Source organism: Cuculus canorus, chromosome 27 (genome assembly GCF_017976375.1).
Source record: "Cuculus canorus isolate bCucCan1 chromosome 27, bCucCan1.pri, whole genome shotgun sequence".
NCBI lineage: Eukaryota > Metazoa > Chordata > Aves > Cuculiformes > Cuculidae > Cuculus > Cuculus canorus.
Window position 1 is genome coordinate 6,974,551 of NC_071427.1, and position 19,979 is coordinate 6,994,529.

The 19,979-nt window shown below is 50.0% G+C and overlaps 1 protein-coding gene across 5 annotated transcripts in view; it reads left to right on the plus strand.

The window, feature by feature from the left end:
• The window catches only part of SBNO2 (strawberry notch homolog 2), a 67,897-nt gene that overhangs the window by 41,015 nt on the left and 6,903 nt on the right, over positions 1-19,979 (plus strand). For all 5 annotated transcript variants that reach the window (XM_054049833.1, XM_054049835.1, XM_054049834.1 and 2 more), the window contains 20 exons: positions 3,328-3,420; positions 4,020-4,116; positions 4,482-4,642; positions 5,200-5,333; positions 5,841-5,931; positions 7,437-7,580; positions 8,048-8,165; positions 9,173-9,278; positions 9,418-9,571; positions 10,013-10,189; positions 10,819-10,916; positions 13,735-13,817; positions 14,916-15,116; positions 15,715-15,890; positions 16,067-16,198; positions 16,879-17,014; positions 17,949-18,061; positions 18,859-18,930; positions 19,368-19,476; positions 19,780-19,854. In XM_054049833.1, the coding sequence (XP_053905808.1) occupies positions 3,328-3,420; positions 4,020-4,116; positions 4,482-4,642; positions 5,200-5,333; positions 5,841-5,931; positions 7,437-7,580; positions 8,048-8,165; positions 9,173-9,278; positions 9,418-9,571; positions 10,013-10,189; positions 10,819-10,916; positions 13,735-13,817; positions 14,916-15,116; positions 15,715-15,890; positions 16,067-16,198; positions 16,879-17,014; positions 17,949-18,061; positions 18,859-18,930; positions 19,368-19,476; positions 19,780-19,854 (2,470 nt within the window). The remainder of the gene's footprint in view (positions 1-3,327; positions 3,421-4,019; positions 4,117-4,481; positions 4,643-5,199; positions 5,334-5,840; positions 5,932-7,436; positions 7,581-8,047; positions 8,166-9,172; positions 9,279-9,417; positions 9,572-10,012; positions 10,190-10,818; positions 10,917-13,734; positions 13,818-14,915; positions 15,117-15,714; positions 15,891-16,066; positions 16,199-16,878; positions 17,015-17,948; positions 18,062-18,858; positions 18,931-19,367; positions 19,477-19,779; positions 19,855-19,979) is intronic.

Genomic DNA, 19,979 nt, shown 5'->3' on the forward strand with positions numbered 1-19,979 from the left:
GAGCCTTCTCTTCTTCAGGCTGAACAATCCCTACTCTCTCCGGCCTTTATCTCAAATGCCTGATGCTGGAGCTTTAGGTGGAACATTTGTGAACGAGAAGGAACCAAGCTTCTTTCACGTGCCGGTGTGGAGAGAGCTGTTATCTATAATGAAAGGAAACCTGCAACACGTGTTGGCTCTGTTAGACATTTCAGGAATGGGCAGGGATGGGAGAGCTACTACACTATTCAATATTTGCAAGAGTTAGCAGACAAAACACACTTGCTTCGCTCAGAATGAAGTTGTGAAATACTACTTAAAAATAGCTCATGTAAACCATTGTGTTTTCTCACAAGTTGTTTCCAGTACTTTTAAGATTGGGGAAGTGAAGCCCAGCCACTGGAGCCTATAGATAGAGTTTTTGGAGCCACCGATGTAGTTTTTTCTGCCTAACTTGTTCACAGCACTTGGAAAATGTGAACTCCCTTCTCCTAGCTCAGGGAATGGATTTATGAGTAGGGGAGTTGTCTCATCAGCCAGATGGGATTGTGGCTTCTCCTGTGGAAGCTGGGGCAGGATGAGACTAAAGGAGAATAGTGCAAAGAGGGGGAAAGTTGAGGTTCTTCAGCCTGGAGAAGGGAAGGCTCTGGGGAGACCTCAGAGCAGCTTCCAGTGCCGAAGGGGGCTCAAGGAAAGCTGGGGAGGAGCTCCTGATCAGGGAGGGCAGCGATACGATGAGGGGAACAGTTTTCAGCTGAAAGAGGGGAGTTTGAGGTGGGATCTTAGGGATAAATATTCTCCTGCGAGGGTGGTGAGGCCCTGACCCAGGTTGCCCAGAGCAGTGGTGGCTGGCCCATCGCTGGAGGCGTTCAAGGCCAGTTTGGATGGGGCTTCGAGCAACCTAGTCCAGTGGGAGGTGTCCCTGCCCATGGCAGGAGGTGGGACTGGATGGACTTTGAGGTCCCTTCAAAACCAACCCATTCCATCATTCTATGAAAAAAAAATGGAGTAAGACAGATTCTTTGTGGAATTCCCAGCGGCTTCACTGAGTGAGTCTCTCTCCTGATTGCAGCCTGGTTTTCTCATGGGTGCTGGGTGTGCCTCTTGCCTTAACTTTTTTGGATACGTAGCACAGAGGAAAGACAAAACCAAACTGGGAGCTGAGTGAGAGCAGGGGAAAGTAGAAATTGTACCACTTCAGTGTAGAGCAAGGTATTGGTATCGCCCACTGTAGCTCATGGTTCCATCTGACCTGGCCCTGCAGCGTATTCTCAGCTGTGTGGTTAGACTTTCAGTGCTCCAAACCACCAAGGTTTCTGTCGCTTCCTTTGCCGTACCCGAGGTGAAATGCTCTGTGCCAAAGCTGCACTGCTGAACTGGGACAGCAGGGGTTTGTACTTTGAAGATCGCATGATGCAAATGCAGAGCTGTGTTAAATTTCCACTGCTAGGACTAAGAGAAGCATGTGCCATGTTCCAGCTTTTCTCTTGCCTAAGAAGTAACTCTTACCCTGACCTCAGATTTGTAGATGGAGATGTTTCACCTGCTCTCCAGATTTGTTGGCACTGAAAATAGCTCTTCCGTCCAGCTTCCTTCTGGTAATTCTGACTCAGGCTTCCAGTAATGGAGGCTGTTTTTTCTTTCTTCTTTTTTTTTTTTTTTAAAAAAAAAAAAGGAAATAATTGGTGTGTTTATACTTAAGAACTTCCCATCTTCCACTTCTGCTAGTGGAACATGGCTCTCTGTAAGTCTGGCACTCTTCACAGGCTATAAACTTGAAGCACTGCTGCTTCTACAATTGCTGGTTGCTTTGGATGCCATGAGCTTCTGGGCTGACCTTGCTTGCTGTTGGGAAATTCCAGTGATTTTGTTTGCATGGGGGCAGACAAAGGATCTCCTGGATTGTGCCTTTTTAGCTAGGAGTGTCTTGGGAGCATTCCTAGCTGACTGTGGTGCAGCAGGCTGCATGGTTCAAAGCCATCGTTCACACTGGGGCAGGAGTTGGTGCATGGAGAGACCCAACCAGCCCCTTGGGCAGCCTGAGTCCCTCTGTCCTCAGCCACAGTGGGGAGCTGCGGGGTGCTTTGAGTTCTGGGACCTCTAGGCTGGTCTTTGTATGATAGAATCATGGCATGATTTGGGCTTGAAGGGACCTTGAAGCACATCCAATTCCACCACCTACCAAGGCAGGAACACCTCCCACTGGATCAGGTTGCTCCAAGCCCCATCCAAACTGGCCTTGAACGCCTCCAGCGATGGGCCAGCCACCACTGCTCTGGGCAACCAGGGCCAGGGCCTCTCCACCCTCACAGCAAAACATTTCTTCCTCAGATCTCATCTCAATCTCCCCTCTTCCAGCTGAAAACCATTCCCCCTCATCCTATCCCTATCCTCCCTGATCAAGAGCCCCTCCCCAGCTTTCCTGGAGCCCCTTTCCCTACTGGAAGCCGCTCTGAGGTCTCCCTGGAGCCTTCTTTTCTCCAGGCTGAAGAACACTAACTCTTTCAGCCTGTCCTCCTACATGGAGAATTCAGGCATAAGCATGCCTCTTATACAGCTCCCATTAGTGCTAAGAGATCCTTTGTGCACATATTGCTGCTTTCAAGAGACTCTTACAAGCCAGTCGTGTTGTCCTTGTCAAAACCTGGTCGACCTTTATTATGGGAATACTGGGCTTGCTCTGCACCGAGGCAGTTGAGTTGGTCACTTTTTTCCCATTAACGATACAGATCTGTTAAAGTGAGTCCAGAGGAGGCCACAAAGATGATCCAAGGGCTGAGTTCTCATATTTAAAGGTAAAATGTGGATTGTTGGGGTAACTGATCATAATGCCATGTAGTTACTCCAGCTGTGGCAAAAGGGCTCCTGTCCTGCAGGGGTGGGCAGACGTGTGTCCCTGCAGGCTTTCATCATGCATAGAATGTTCACACTTCTCGCAAGAATGTATTCCCCATGGTCGGTTGTTTCCTGTTCATGTGTTGACAAAGGCATTTGCAAGACTTGTTTCCAGAATTATTAGACTCATAGAATCATGAAGGTTGGAAAAACCCTCTCAGCTCATCCAGTCCAATCATCAGCCCAACCCCACCATGCCTACTAAAGCATATCCCAAAGTGCTGTGTCTGCATGCTTTTTGAACCCTTCCAGGGATGGAAGCTTGGAGGATGGATTGCCCAGGGGTTTTCATTGACAAAGGATTGAGAAAGAAAGTAGTGAAGTCCACTGACAACATCAGTGCAAGATTTGAGTACAGAGCACAAGGATTCTTGCTGTTGTATTTTTGTACTGGTTGGGGTTGGAGTGCTGGGGGTTGAGCCTGCTTTCTCACCCACATCCTTTCTGTTTCAGCTGTTCTCACCCAGCAGATCCTTCACGGGCTTAAACAGTTCGAATGACCATGTTCCTGCTGTCCCCAACACTCCTCTCCTCATAAGCTACCAGGTGAGAACGGTGGAAGGACACTAGGCTGTAAACTCGGTAACGTCAGAGTGTGGAGGGGAGCAGTTCTGTTCTCTTTTCAGTGGGAACAAGACAAGAAAATCAGAGATAAGACAGTGCCCTTTCCAGATCTTGGTGGATCCTTGCTCCGTTAAAGATTTTGGGCTTTCTTCACTGCCAAACCAGCACAGTCTGTAAAGGCGACTCCTCTGGGATGACATGGCTTTGCTTTATGCTGCTGAGCACCACACTGAGTTTAAAGCTGGTCTAGATCCCTTACTCTGGTCCCAATTAGAGCATGGCAGAATTCATTTTGTCCCACAACCCCTCTGAGAAGTGGTGTAAACAGCTTTCCCTTGTTTGGCGTGCGCTAGATAGCTATTGAAAATAGCTCTTAAAGCACTTGCTGGCCTCACCAGGTGGGCTCTTGCAGATGGTTTTCCTTGTGTTGCTGTAGCTATAAATGAGATTAATTGTATTTGCAGGGATTGTGAGTTTGTGTAGGGATGGGTTAAATGGTTGTTTCCGCACTACGCAGTGCTGTCTGCATCCAGAGTTCAATGAGAACATTAACATTTGGTCTGTGCTGTGTTTCTTTTCAGTCTCAGGCTCCTGCAGAGGAGGAGGATGAAGGTGAGGAGGAAGAAACGGAAGAGTTGGGGCAAACAGAGACCTACGCAGAATACTTACCCTCAAAGTGTGAGTGTCTTGCCATCATGTGAGCACGAGTAGTTCTGTTAACTCCACTATGCACCAACCTCATTAACTACTCTCTTATTTTCCTGCAAGCAGCATATGGTGTTTGCTGTGGGCCATCCCAAGTTTGTGATTTTCTAGAAGAGCATTGCCAGTGCACCCATCCTCTGTTGGTGCTACACCAGGTTAACGGAACACTTTCCTGTTGCTTTTGGGGGTATGACTTGTTTCTGGCAGTTTGGAATTTCAACAGAACAGCAGAGTGAAGAGCAGAGGTCGGGCTTGTCTCTTCTGCTCCTCAGCAGAGGGCCACTGACTGTGAATGTCAGCTCTGCAGTCCTGAGTTACCTTTTTTCTGTGTTATTTAGCCAAGATTGGGAAACATCACCCTGACCTCGTGGTTGAAACAAGCACCCTTTCCAGTGTTCCCCCACCTGACGTCACCTACAGTCTTTCCCTGCCGCGCTCCGTTGCCGACAAAGGGTCACTCTCTGCACTACAGCTGGAAGCAATCATTTATGCCTGCCAGGTATGTCGCTCCGCCTTGCCCAGCTTGCGTGTCTTGCACTGGAAAGAAATTGCCTTTTTTATGGACAGATGTCCATAGCATCATGGAATGCTTTGGGTTGTAAGGGACCTCAAAGTCCATCCAGTTCCACGCCCTGCCACGGGCAGAGACATCTCCCACTGGATCCGGTTGCTCAAAGCCCCATCCAGCCTGCCCTTGATCAAATGTGTTTTAAAATAACTGATGATAAAAGTTGATGCAACTTGGGAAGCTTTGATGTATGGCATTTTAAATGCCTTTCGAAAGGATCGTTTGAAGCCAGGAACTTATGTGAGTTCTGTTTCCCAAAGAAGCAAGAACCTTTGACTGTTGTTGCAGAGAGGAGTGCTTTACATTTTTGGGTCCTGGGGGCCTTTTCCATGAACTTAACCATTCTTGCCATCGTTTATCTGAGCAGAAAATGCACTCGCATCAGTGGTATGTGTGAAAGGGTTAAGCAATGCTCTTATGATCTCACATGAAAGCTGTTAGCAAAGAAAAGTCTAGTTTAATTTCCAGTTCTGTTCCTGATTTTGCAGCAACATGAAGTTTTATTGCCCAGTGGGCAGCGAGCTGGGTTCCTCATCGGGGATGGCGCTGGAGTTGGAAAGGGCAGGACGGTTGCGGGCATCATATTTGAAAATTATCTTAAAGGGAGGAAAAAAGCTCTGTGGTAAGTTGTTCCTTTTTTTTTTTTCTTCCTCTCATTTCCCGTAAGATTTTGGAGTTAGTTTGAATCTGGGAGTAAGGAATTCCTTAGTGCTGATGTTGGCCTTCTAGCTGACTCGTGCTGTGGCCTTGGGTAAGTCATTTCCACCTCTCCGTGCCTGTTTGTCTGTGAATATTTCCCCTGCAGCGGCAATGGAGAATGAGTCACGCTGAAACAGCAGATCATGTATTCCTTGGAGTGCAATATCAAGCCTATTCCTGTGCTCTTTGAAGTTGGATTCAGGGACTTCCCATGTGCAGACTTAAGCCCCTGGAGCACAGGGTTTTAGTGCAGCATGCACAGAGCCTGGCCTAAGTGGCAGACTGGAATCTGCTGCAGGATCTTGCGTCGAAGTGTGGGGGCAGTTAGAAATGTGACAGTTCTGCACATGTACTGTTGCTTTAGTCAGAGCTATTTATCACTGTGCGTGCCCTGCCTCTCTCCTTACTAAGCCCACGTCTTGCTTTGCAGGTTCAGCGTCTCCAATGATCTCAAGTATGATGCTGAGAGAGACCTGAAGGACATTGAAGCCTCCCACATTCCTGTGCATGCCTTGAATAAGGTAAGGAAGAGAAATTGTACTGGTGCTCTGGAAAATCAGCCTATGGTAGCAGTTGGACGGATCTGACTTAGGATGCAAAGTCACAGTCACTCCTGCCTCCACGTGGCTGGTGGCACAGGCAGCAGCAGACAGTTGAGCAGCTTGCTGTTCTCTGCTCTCGGTGTGCTCTTCTCTCTCCGGACTCTGGCTATTTTTATACGCTCTGCAAAGCTGCACTGCGAGCATGGAGCTGCAGGGGGCGAGAAACGTCTCCAGATCAGCAGGACTTGAACTTTTCTCGCTGTTCCTGAAGAGTCCTGCAGAGAGACTGGCTCCTGGGAGATGGGGCCATGCTCTGCTGTCCTGGGCTGATATTTCCCACCACTGGTTTCATTGCATTTCAAAGCATGTGAGGAAAGGAGCACATATAAGGAACATTTAAGGACTCTGGGGAGACCTTAGAGCAGCTTCCAGTACTGAAAGGGGCTCCAGGAAAGCTGGAGAGGGGCTCTTGATCAGGGAGGGCAGGGATAGGACAAGAGGGAATGGTTTTCAGCTGAAAAAGGGGAGACTGAGATGAGATCTTAGGGAGAAATGTTTTGCTGTGAGGGTGGAGAGGCCCAGGCCCAGGTTGCCCAGAGCAGTGGTGGCTGCGCCCTCCTTGTCAGTGTTCCAGGCCAGGTTGGATGGGGCTTGGAGCAACCAGATCCAGTGGGAGGTGCCCTTGCTTGTGACAGTGGGGTGGACCTGAATGAGCTTTAAGGTTTCTTCTGGGTCAAACTGTTCCATGATTCTCTGATATAGCTGCCCAGATTGGTGCCTGGCAGGCAGTTGTGTGGTGGTTGTCTGGGCTCGTGTCTGCGAGTTCGTTGTAACACTCTCCTCTGGTTTTTAATGGTATGGAACAACCAGCTCTTACAAAGTCAATGAAAACCACATGCACTTGACACTTCTGAATGCACTCCATTAAGAGATTGAAAGAGATGTTTGTTTACAGGGTAAAAAGGCTTTAAATGGAGCTTTCTTCAGATTGGGACCGTGGAGTTCTTCCCCCTGCCTTTTATTTGCTGGGACTCACGGCAGTGAGACAGGCAACAAACTCACCTGGTCAGAGAGAAGACTGTTCTCTAGAAGTAGTTAAACCAGATGGGAGAGCTTGAAACAATTAAATATTGTAAACTGTTGCTTAAAAAAAAGTGAAGAGACTTCAGTTGGCCACAGAATTGCAGTCCTAGCGCGGTCCTCACACCTCTCTGCACGCATCCAGATGTGCTGACACATTGGCTGGTGGAACTTCTCCAGACCTTTCAAGTCCCTGTTGTCACCGTATCTCAGTGCCAAGGATGCTGGCTGCCCGCAGTCTTCTGCCTCTTCTGCTCTCAGACTGGGTTCTGTTCTTGGAGGCAGGAGCGTGTCCTGTGCAGTCCCAGCACCATCAGCTGTGTGGATTGTGGGTGTAGGATGGGTGCGAGATGCACTGGGGACAAACACCATCAGTGTGTGAGCTCTTGTTCTTCCCTCTGCAGATAAAATACGGTGACACAGCTACCTCAGAAGGTGTCCTCTTTGCCACTTACTCCGCGCTGATTGGTGAAAGCCAGGCAGGCGGGCAGCACAGGACACGCTTAAAACAGATTCTGGACTGGTGCAGGGAAAACTTTGATGGAGTTGTATCCTTTAAAATAAAAAATGGAGAGAGACAAGAATTGCACACTTGTGATTGTGCCTCACTGGGGACAAAAGAGCTTAGACCCATCTGAAGGCCCTAGGAGCAGCTGAGGTGAGCAGCCTGGTGCTGTGGTAGATATTTAGAAGCTCAAAGCACATGCATCCCACCATGCTTCTCTTTCCTTCTCAGCAGGTTGGGAGGAGAGGAAGAATGCAGCTGGGATTAACCTCTTCAGCATCTTTCTCCCTCAGCTCTACAAGACCAGACACCTTGGAAGGGAAGGAAGAGGGTCACAACTTTGGGGTCTGAGTAGTCAAACCCAACAGATGTCATGCAGTGTTGGGAACAGATAAGTCCTGTCAACATTGAGACAGGTTGTTCAGTTGGTTGGAGGAGGCTGTGTTGTATTTTTTGTCTGTTCCCATCCCCGGGATGAAAATAGATACTTTCTCCTTAACTGACATTCAGATTGTGTTTGATGAATGCCACAAAGCTAAAAATGCCAGCTCTACTAAAATGGGCAAAGCAGTGCTGGACCTCCAGAACAAGCTGCCTCAAGCAAGGGTTGTTTATGCCAGTGCCACAGGTAAGCTGCTCTCAATGTTGTGTGGGTGCTGTGCATCACAGTGGCCTCTGATCTGTAGGACATGTGAGTACGTACACTAGGAGTACACGTTCATGCAGGAAGTGAATGATGCTGCAGTGCTGTAGGGGAGCCCAGGGTGCTAAGATCTGCCCTGAGCCGCAGTGCTGCCTGTTACCCCTGCATTCTGCTCTTAGTCCTCTACTCTGTTCTGGTGAGACCTCACCTGGAGCCCTGTGTCCAGTTCTGGAGTCCTCAGCACAGGAAGGACAGGGATCTGTAGGAACAAGCCCAGGGAGGTCACGGAGATGATCCAAGGGCTGGAGCACCTCCTGTATGAGGACAGGCTGAGAGAGTTGGGGCTGTTGAGGCTGGAGAAGAGAAGGCTGTGGGGAGACCTTAGAGCAACTTCCAGTACTGAAAGGGGCTCCAGGAAAGCTGGGGAGGAGCTCTTGATCAGGGCTTGCAGGGGTAGGATGAGGGGGAACGGTTTTCAGCTGGAAGAGGGGAGATTGAGATGAGATCTTAGGGAGAAATGTTTTGCTGTGAGGGTGGTGAGGCCCTGGCCCAGATTGCCCAGAGCGGCCATGGCTGCCCCATCCCTGGAGGTGTTCAAGGCCAGGTTGGATGGGGCTTGGAGCAACCGGATCCAGTGGGAGGTGTCCCTGCCCATGGCAGGAGGTGGAACTGGATGGGCTTTGAGTTCCCTTCCAACCCAAACTATTCCATGATTCTGTGATTCTAAGATCTGCACTGAGCCCCATCGCTGCCCGTGACCTGCGACTTTTTGTCAAGTCAAACTAATATCTTGCCCATTTAACTTGCTCCTGGCCAGCCATTCAGCTATAAGATAGTGCTTGCCCACTTGGTGTATGGAGGGCAATATTTGGAAAGATCCTTGGGTCTCCTGAAGTGCGATGGCAAAGGACCGTCCTGTTGAGAGCTCATTATACTTGAGTCAAAACTATTCACAACTGTGGTTTTGCTAACAGTGAATTCTGTTCAAACAGGTGCCTCTGAGCCAAAAAACATGATTTACATGAGCCGTCTGGGGATCTGGGGTGAAGGCACCCCTTTCAGAGCATTTGATGAGTTCCTGCATGCTATTGAAAAGAGGTGAGTGGTATCCAGCATCCCTTTTCATGGGGCAGATTGTGTTCAGGACACTGTGAGGGCAATGTCTGAGGATGGCTTGAGCGAGGAGAGGTGATGGTTCTGCAGAGGCAGGGGTTTCACCACTGCCTTCTTCTCCCAGGGGAGTTGGTGCAATGGAGATCGTGGCAATGGACATGAAGGTCAGCGGAATGTACATTGCCAGGCAGCTCAGTTTCACTGGAGTGACCTTCCGAATTGAGGAGATTCCACTGGACCAGCAGTACAAGATTGTCTACGACAAGGCAGCCAAGTTGGTGAGCTGGTCCTGCTGCCCCGGGGAGACTGATGTTTAGTTGTGTTTTGGGCACGGATACTCATTATGTGCGAGGGAAACTGATGTTTAATTGTGCTTTGGGCACAGATACTCGTTATGTGTGAGGGTTTGAAGGACCCTAAACATGATTGTGAGCACAGACTTTGTTTCTACAAAAGAAAATGAATACAGATGCTCAGCTTACATAAAAAAAAAATGTATTTTTTGCTTCTCTTTAGAAGTTCCCTATTTGCAAACCAGAGTTTGCAACAGTTCAGGAAAGAGAGAAAGACCAAACAGTTCATTCGGCCTGACACAGTGACATAAATACTGCTGATAAATCAGATTATGGGGGCCCAGACAGTTCCCATAACCTCTCATACAGCAGTAATGATAAAGAAAAACGAGATATTAACTCAGCCTTTCTTGGTATTGTCTGCAGTGGGCAGAGGCCTTGATGGTGTTCCAGCAGGCAGCCGACTGGATTGGTTTGGAGTCTCGGAAATCCTTGTGGGGTCAGTTCTGGTCAGCTCACCAGCGCTTCTTCAAGTATCTCTGCATTGCTGCTAAAGTCCGGCGCCTCGTCGAGCTGGCCAAGGAGGAGCTGGCAAAGGACAAGGTGCGTTATCGTAGCCATTGGTCTTGTGTTACGAGTGATTTTTTGGTTTTTTTTAATAGTCTGCAACCAAAGGGAGTTAATTATTGTTCAGCTTGACTCAATAGCAATTCCAAACCTCTTTAAGGATGAATTTCTCTCCAGGTTAACCAGAGTGAAGTGCAGCATCCATGTTTCTGAGACCATTCCCAGTAAATTATGCTGGGGAGTTAACATGGTCTCATCTTCTGAGTTTCATTTATGGTTTGAAATGGTATTTTGGACATGGTCAAGCTAGAAGAGGTACCAGATCCTTTACCTTGAGCACAGCCCTGTCCTTTCATCCATCTGGCTGAAATTTTACGCAGAAGCTACCTAACAGAGTCAGTCAGCTCCTGTAATAGGAGTCATCCTCTGTTGCTGTGAGCAGATGTGCGAGTTGGAATGCTGAAAGATTTGAGGTGGTTCTTGATCAGGAGCTCTGTGTTTGGGACAAGGTCTGAGGGAAACTTTGGGACAGGATCCAAGGTAAACTTTAGGACAGGGTCCAAGGGAACCAATCAGGGACTGGGAAATGCCATCACTTAACCCTTCACTGGCTGTGGTGCAGCCTCCCTGACGCCTTGCTGTGCTTCGCTTGTGTCTCCCTGCAGTGTATTGTCATCGGCCTGCAGTCCACTGGGGAGGCTCGCACCAGAGAAGTCCTGGACGAGAACGATGGGCACCTCAATTGTTTTGTCTCTGCCGCAGAGTGAGTTAAAAATCCCTGTTTTTCTGCTGGGAAGCTGTGTGGGAGGCTAGAGGCGTGCTGGGGAAAGCCATGCCCCACAGCTGCTCGCCACTTGCAGTTCTGGAAATGCAATTTCCTAACACCTTGCCCTGGACAAGCTGCAAATAGAGAGGAAACTTAGTTGAGTCCTTGAGGCACTATTTCCTCAGCATGACTTTATGAGCTAGATCCTGGATTTTGAAGTTTCCTGTAGTCCAAACTTGCATGAACAGCCTTGTCTGACTCTGCACACTGAAGGGGTAGGAGAGCCAGAAACGTGAGTTCAGATGTTGTTTGTGAGGGTCTTGACTCTGGAAAACAGGGCTGTTGACAATAAAGAAATGAGCAAGAGAATCTCATGTGATGCCAGAGGCTGAAGTGATAACGTGAGGTGGTATCGCTGGAGCAATGAGAGGAACTGGGTGTTTGGAGGAATTTCTTTACTGAAAGGGTTGTCAAGCATTGGAACAGGCTGCCCGGGGAGGTGGTTCGGCTGTCATCCCTAGACGTGTTTAAAAGAAGAGCAGGTGTGGTACTTGGGGACATGGTCTAGTGGCAACTTAGTAGAGCTGGATCCATGGTTGGACTCGATGATCTTAAAGGTCTTTTCCAAGCAAAACCATTCTACGATTCTACAAAAGAGCAGTCCAAGGAGTTGAGATTCACCAGTGTTGGCTTTCAGCACATGTACGAGGCCAGACATGGAGTTCAATTGCCAGGCTTCTGCGGTGTCCTGGTTGCGTTGCCTTTGTTCCTAGCTAAAGGGTCAGTTGGTTGTGCCCGAAGTGAAGTCAGCAGCTCCTGCTGCCCTTTCAGTGGAGAATAAGGCTTGTGCTCTGCTACATTTCTTCTTTCAAAATACCAGCCCGTCCCATGACTACAGCTGCTCCCATGTGATGGGTCATGAAAACCTGGATTGAGTTGCATTTCCTCTGCTCTGCAGGTGACAGGGCTGTTCATATTTGCTTTTGAAATGACTTTTAATGCAAGTGAAAGGAATGAGAGATGCCAGAAAGGCTGAAGGCAAAGCTTTCCTCCCAGGTTGGTGGAGTGGCTGTGTTGGTCTGTGTTGTTCTGCTGTCTCCAGCCCCTTTCTGAAACACAAACACCAGCTTGGTGATAGCATGCAGGGCGAGTCTGAGGACTGCTTGAATTGATTTCATCACTTGGATTGGTTTTCACGTCCGAGAATGTGGAGGAGTTGAGTCTAGAGGACTGCGTGGTCCCTTTGAGCCTTGCTAAGCTGTTGAAACAGGGAGGGTTGGTGATCATGCATGCAGCTCAACTCTGTCCCCAGTTCAAGAGGTGAGAGCTCTCTGCTCAGCGGCGCTGGCCAGATAACTGAGTGTATCCTGGCATCTGCTGAGGTTCCAAGTGCCTTGTCCTGCTTTTACTGCACTTCAGGGGATTTCTGGAGGGGAGTGTGCTGGGAAAAAGCAGTTGTTTCAAAGATGCCGAGAAATAGGGTTAAAAATAAACAGATCGTTCAGTGAGTGAATACCTGCCCAACCCTGTGTTCACAAGGGAGTGCAACTGTTGGGAAAATGAGCAAAGTTTCATGGCAGAGAGGCTCCAGACCTGAGTCTTTGCATTTTGAGCCCGGGATCACCCCAGCCCAGAGGAAAAAGGGCCCTTCCTGGTGCTGTGTAACAGTCAGCACAGGGCTGTGCCCCTTCGGGGAGTGGTGCTGCCTCTGCCTTCTTCAGCCCCTCACACCAAGGCGCTTAGAGCTCCCTCCCTGGTTCCCCAGACTCCCTGTTTCTCAAATGGGTGAGTTCTCATGTCCATATCTCTCAGCTGTTTATTTTCCAACCAGAGATCATTCAGCACTGCCTTCTCATTACACTGGGGGTTCATTCCCCACCCAACGTGACCAGCACTTAAGCATTTGCTCTTTGCAGAACAACCCACAGAAACATTTGTTTTCCACCTCTTATGATTTTTTCCATTTACCTGAAACCACCACATATCCATGTTTTGTCACTTTTCTCTGTTCCATAGGCAAACATCCTTATCAGAGGGCTTGGAGCACAGCCTGATGATGGTTTCTGCTGTCAGAGCACAGAGCTGGGACACTGGGACTTACTGGATTTTTCAGCAGTAATGCAAAGGCATGGAGCGATAGGAGAAGGGGAAATGGCTTTGAATTGGAAGGAGGAAGATCTAGGTTAGACATTAGGAAGAAATTCTTCACGATGAGAGTGGAGAGGCCCTGGCCCAGGTTGCCCAGAGCAGTGGTGGCTGCCCCATCCCTGGAGGTGTTGAAGGCCAGGTTGAATGGGACTTGGAGCCCCTGATCCAGTGGGAGGTGTCCCTGCCCATGGCAGGGGATGGAACTGGATGGGCTTTGAGGTCCCTTTCCAACCCAAACCACCCTATGATTCTATAGTGCTTCCCATTTAAAATTCCTCTTAGTTGCTGTACAAAGGTCTTTCAACTCTGATGTGCCACGTGGTAGCGCAGAGTCCAGAGCCTGCTTGGCTTTGGTCGCAGTGTTTCCCCGGATTAGCCCAGCTCCTTCTGCCAGCGAGGCCACAGCAGAGAGCATTTTTCCTGGCATTTCAGTGCTTTACCTTCCCTCAGCACTCCCATTCCGTAGCCCGCTCTCCCGTGGCAGAGCCCTTTGGTGAAAAATGGTCGCTGCTGTTCCAGAGAGTCACGCCATACCTAGGAGTTGTGGTTGTAGGATTTACCCGTCTTTCATGAAGTGTGGTGCCGTCTCAAATACACATTGCTACATGATAACCGGGAGATGTTCCTGTTCCTGGTAGCTAGAATAAATTTTGCATCTTACTTTCAGAGGCGTCTTTCTATCACTAATTCAGAAGCACTTTCCTTCAACCAAAAGAAAGAGAGAAAAAGGAACTGGCATTAAAAGAAAACGTAAGAGCACACTCACTGCCCAGCATCTGACCTCCTGCCTTGCTGCTTCACCCCAGCCACTCAGCTTTTTCTTTTTCCTTTCTCCCTTTTTCCTTTCATGCTATTTTTCTCTTCCGCTCTGGTTTCAGTTTGCCCTCCTGCACATCTCCCATGACTCTCTCTCATCTGGAGAATGGCAGCTCTAGGTCATCCCCTCTTTCCTCCCCGTAACCCACTTCCCTATGTGCAGGGGAGGTCCTCGCCTCCACTGCTTGTCCGGTAGCTCCGCCCCTCTCCCTCGTCCGCTTCAGTATGGAGACTGAGAGCAGATTGCACAGAAGTCCTGGCTGCAAGTCCTCCTCTTGCAGCAAAGGGAGGTTTCCTCACTACCACTTACTTATAACATGGCAAGTGTCCTGGAGGGAAAAGAAATCACTTTCCTGCCAGATTATTAGCTGTGGCTGCAGGTAAGGAGCGTTTTGGGATTCCTCCTCCAGTGGGATGTGGGAAAGGGGAAGAAGGAACAGCAGCAGTGGGAGATTGTGAGGTTATCCTGGCTGGATGCTGTTGCAGAGCAGCTTGTGCCAGCTCTCAGGTAGCCAGGGCTTGTCTTGCTGTGCTTGGGAGTAAACAGTGCCCCAAAACACTGGCACCTTCTCGTGTCTTGCACATTCCTCTGGAGGCGGTCAAACCCGTGGACTCCGTTCCCCGAGGAGGTAGCACTGCTTAGAGCCAGCTGTGTGTTTATCCTGACGTGTGCAGCCAGCTTCAGCCCTGACAAAGATCAGGCCTTCTTCCTTTCTCTCTCTTACGTTCTTTCTATCTCTCTCTCTCTCTCTCTCTCTCTCTCTCTCTCTCTCTCTCTCTCTCTCTCCCTTCCTCCCTCCCTCTCTCTCCCTTCCTTCCTCCCTCCCTCCCTCCCTCTCTCCCTTTCTAACTGCCCCCCTCCCCACCCAAGACGCTCTGGCTTTTTAAGATCAGCCTTTCATTTGGGGCAATCTCAGCTGTTTAGTGAGTTCTCCTCCTCTTTCTGAGCTGGCGCTTGCTGTTCTGCATCGATGCAGGAGGTTAAGGGGAGGTTAAGGGCTCTCCCTGGATGCCATGCTCTCTCCCTTGCAGGGAGGCCGAGGGGCCGCTGTGCCAAGGCTCTGAAGGGCCTGTGTGACCCTGCGGGCGTGATCAAGATCAGCGATGACAGCAGCACCGACTCCGACATGGGCCTCGACAGTGACTTCAACTCCTCCCCGGAGTCCCTGTTTGAGACGGACGATGTCATCTTTGTTGAGCAAACCTACAATGGCTTCACAGCTGAGGACAGAAGTAAGCAGAAAAGCAGCGTGGGGTCAGCTCCTTCCTCGCTGCAGGGAGCTGGAAACCGATGTCACTTCATTCTGTAGCACCTGGTGCCCAGTGCACGGATGCAAAGCTGCAGGTGGCCACCCATCCCAATGCCCTGCAAGCGTGGGCAGAGGCAGAGTAGATCTGACCATGGTAGGGTCTGGCCAAGGGGATTGCAGAGTTAATGATGATGTGAAGAACTCCCTGGAGGAATTCAAGGCCAGGTTGGATGGGGCTTGGAGGAAGCAAGTCCAGTGGGAGGTGTCCCTGCCCATGGCAGGAGTTGGAACTGGATGGGCTTTGAGGTGGTCCCTCCCAACCCAAACCACTCCATGTTAAGTCTGTTGTCAGACTTGGGCTGGTGAGGCTGATTCATGTTAACCTCTTGTAATCAGTGAGCAGGAAGAATTTGCACGCACCAAAATAGGGAAAACAGAGAATTCATTCCATACTCAGGTGCTTTCATTGCAAGTCAAGCTGTCTTTGCCTGCTCATCAGATAGTGCCCCCGGAAGCCCTTTGGGACAAATTTCCCCCTCTTTACCAGTTACCTCTATAAACAGTTGCATTTTCCATTGCAGATAATTTTCACATGCTGCCTTCCCAGAAAGAGGTGCATGGCCTGAGAGAATTCGAACACGTAGAAAAGATGAAGCAGGACCTCCTAGCAAAAGTAAAAGCACTGGGCAAAGAGCTACCTCTCAATACCTTGGATGAACTGATCAATCACTTTGGAGGTCCAGAGCACGTGGCTGAGGTACTCCTCACAGTTCAGAGTACATTTTGGTGGCACAGAGAGACGGGGAAAGGGGCCAGCAAAGGGTGTTTCTGCTAGAAGAGGGTGTCCTCTCCTAAAAAAGCTATGGAGACTTGCTGTGCCATGTAGGTCTCTTCCCCTCTGCTAACCGTCTCTCTCCTGTGTGGCGTGTGCAGATGACAGGACGGAAGGGCCGGGTGGTTTGCAGACCGGACGGCTCTGTCATGTTTGAGTCTCGTGCAGAGCAAGGCCTCTCCATAGACCACGTCAACCTGAAGGAGAAGGAACGTTTCATGAAAGGGGAAAAGGTGAGTCAGTTGGAGCTAAGGAAACTTCCAAACATCTGCATGGGAATGAGTACGCGGAGAAGAGGAGGAAAGAGAGGGTGCTTTAGCACACTTGTTCTTTGCCAGCCTTCGGCCAACAAAGCTGTCTGACCTGCTGGGGAAGGGCCTGGAGCACAAGTCTTATGAGGAGTGGCTGAGGGGCCTGGGGTTGTCTAGCTTGGACAAGAGGAGGCTGAGAGGAAACCTAATCACTTTCTGCAGCTTCTGGAAAGGAGGTTGTAGTGGGGCAGCTGTTGGTCTCTTCTCTCAAGTGACAAGCAATAGGATGAAAGAAAATGGCCTCAAGTTGCTCCAGGGGAGGTTTAGGTTGGATATCAGGAAAAATTCCTTCACTGAAAGAATAGTGAAGCCCTGGCACAGGCTGCCGAGGGCAGTGGTGGAGTCTCCATCCCTGGAGGGGTTCGAACCACGTGTGGTGGTGGCACTTCGGGACATGGTTTAGTAGGGATGGTGGTGTTGGGCTGATTATGGGACTAGATGAGCTTAGAGGTCTTTTCCAACCTTAATGATTCTATGATTCTAAGGTGACAAGGTGTCCAGGGTCCCTTCATGGACCGTGGCAGTTGCACTTTGGCCCATTTCTTGATGTTCTGCAGATGTCCAGGAACCTCACTCCCCTTTCTCACTCGTCTCTCCCTTAGCTTGTAGCAATAATCTCTGAAGCTTCCAGCTCAGGAATCTCTCTCCAAGCAGACAGACGGGTGAAAAACCAGAAGCGCCGGGTCCACATGACGCTGGAGTTGCCCTGGAGTGCAGACCGTGCCATCCAGCAGTTTGGTGAGGACTGGGTGTTCTTTGGCACTGTCCCCTTCCCCTCGGAGTGTCTCAGACCTTGGGCAGCCCTGAGAAGGAAAGGTGCACGTGGCTGCCCAAGCCAGGCTTGTGCTGCTGATGGGGCAGGGGCGTTTAGCTTTCTGAGATACGACAGCTTGCTGAGCCCAGTGCCTCTGTGTTTTGCTGGACATAGCAGTTGTGACTATTTGTTCTTTTGGGGAAGGTTTGTGTTGACTATGGGAGTGGTTTGCAGTGTGAGAAGGGTAGTGAACCCTGCCATATGTATGGGTAGAGTGAATCCTCATGAAACGTGCCTCCAGGAAAGCTGTGGAGGGGCTCTTGATCAGGGAGTGCTGGGAGAGAACGAGGGGGAACAGTTTTCAGCTGAAGAGGGGAGATTGACATGAGATCTTAGGCAGAAATGTTTTGCTGGGGGGATGGCCCAGGCCCAGATTGCCCAGAGCAGTGGTGGCTGCCCCATCCCTGGAGGGGTTCAAGGCCAGGTTGGATGGGGCTTTGAGCAACTGGATCCAGCGGGGGATGGAACTGGATGGGCTTTGAGGTCTCTTCTGACCCAGACCATTCCATGATTCTAGGTTGAGATGCCTGGCAATGTCTGGTCCAGCCTGGGGAGGCTGCATAGGATGAGGAGGGACTGTTCCTCAATACTAGAGCACAAAAGAAGTAATGCACGTCCTAGCTCAAACAGGACAGTCACTCCTCCACCCCAGAGTGTCAGAGCTGTAAACTCAACTCTGCTAACATCTCAGCAGCAGCGGGGTGATGAATGCAACTGTGCCTCTGTCCTTTTCTCCATATAGCGAGATCTCCTTTGAAAAGCAGCATGATGGAAAGTTACTTTGGCACCACTTGCCCTTCCTGTACCAGATAGTCTGTACCAACCTCTCCTTACACTTCTGTTCTTGTGTCCCTGTAGGTCGAACACACCGATCAAACCAGGTTTCTGCTCCAGAGTATGTCTTCCTTATCTCTGAGCTTGCCGGGGAGAGGAGGTTTGCATCCATTGTGGCAAAACGTCTGGAGAGCCTGGTAAGTGCCCTGCAGTGGAGACGTTAACGTATCAGTTCCAATTCTCATGTGAAGAACTTCCATTTCAATGCTCCTGCTGGCGTGGCCAGTGTAACTGGTATGGGGAATGGCATAGAATCATAGAATGGTTTGGATTGGAAGGGACCTCAAAGCCCATCCAGTTCCACCCCCTGCCATGGGCAGGGACACCTCCCACTGGATCCAGTTGCTCCAAGGCCCCATCCAACCTGGCCGTCAAGACCTCCAGGGATGGGGCAGCCATGGCTGCTCTGGGCAACCTGGGCCAGGGCCTCCCCACCCTCGTCTTGAAGAATTTCTTCCTAATTTCTAATCTGAATCTTCCCCCTTCCAATTTAAAGCCATTCCCCCTCATCCTGTCACTACATGCATCATCTCTGACTGAAGGCATTGCAGTTGTGGAATGCAGGTGGCTTTTAGCATCCTGGGGTTTGGAAAAGGAAGTGAAGTGAAACATTTAACCAAAGCATCAGGAGGAATTTCAGGGAAGCAGAACCCAATTCCAGATGCTGGAGTTCCCTCCTGTTACAGCAGCAGAAACCCATCTGTTTCCAGAAAGCAGATGAAATCATTTGTGGGATAATTAATTTGTCTCTGATGCATATTTTTTCAATCTTGATAAATCCCCAGATACTTTGGTAGTTTTCAGTATTCCAGAGGAACGCTGCCTCCCCATGGCACGTTCTTATCCTGGCCTCTTCAGAGGCGTGGCTTTGCCCATCCTCTGGTGTTTTGCAACAGCTAAAAGTAAGAACTTTTTCCCCAATCTGCTTTCCTAGGGTGCCTTAACCCATGGAGACCGCCGGGCCACCGAATCTCGAGACCTCAGCAAGTACAACTTTGAGAATAAGGTAAATCACAGGTGTTCCAGGGTAGCCCAGCCAAGGAGGGGTTGAGGTGGTTAGCAAGAGCCTTCAGTGGGAGCTAGAGACAGAGCCAGGAAGATCATTGCTGGCATCTGCAGGCAGGATCTGTCTTAGCACCCAGCTCCCCGCTTGTAACCCCATGTACAGCATCAGGATGGGGTTGATAGTCAGCGTGGTGCATCTGAGCATCAGGCTGGTGGGAGGATCCTCTGTCCCCAAGGGAGATGATGCCAGTGCTGGGATGCGTGCAGGTTCCAAACTCTGGGCCCTGAGGAACAAAGAAGACCCCTGCCACATGGCTTCCCCTTGGCACAGCCATCGGGTCACTGGGGCGATGGCTTTCCCTGCAGAGCCAGATAAAGTGTGGGGACACACTCGCTCAGTGTCCCAACACTTGCCATGACACTCATCTCCTTTCACAGTACGGGGCTAAAGCGCTCGACAGAGTCCTGTCCACCATCCTCAACCACACGGAGAACAGAGTTCCTATCCCCAAGAGCTATGACAGAGGGGAGGCAGTGTTTTTCCATGGTAAGAACATCACCAGCTCTGGGGTTTCTGCTGGATCTTCCCGGACAGGTTGGTCTTGGGTTTAGGATGCCTGGAAAACCGAGCAGAAGGTTGGAAGGAGGGAACAGCACCACTGGATTAGCAGCTCTCTAGTGAGCGGGGCAACTGGCAACCCAGATGTGTGTCAGGGAGCAGGGGTGGTGGGAAAAAGAGTCCAGGAGAGACTCAGCTGTGAAATAATGGGCACAGCTTGAGGGGAAGCAGCTTTGCAGGGAAGGGAGAGGCTTAACCCTAAAATGCACAAGCTGTCTTCTGCCATTCCAGAAATGAAGCAAGGTCTTATCTCCGTGGGAATCTGCTGCAATCATATGAAGTATGGAACTGTCTCCGTGGAGAAGGGTATGTGTCAAGCTTTTCCTGCCCAAGATGAGAGAGAAATGAAAGGCAGGGATGTATCTGCACAGCAGCACAGCCTTGAGCAGTTTATTCAGTGGCTGGGGCAAGAGGTTTGCTTTGAGGGGATG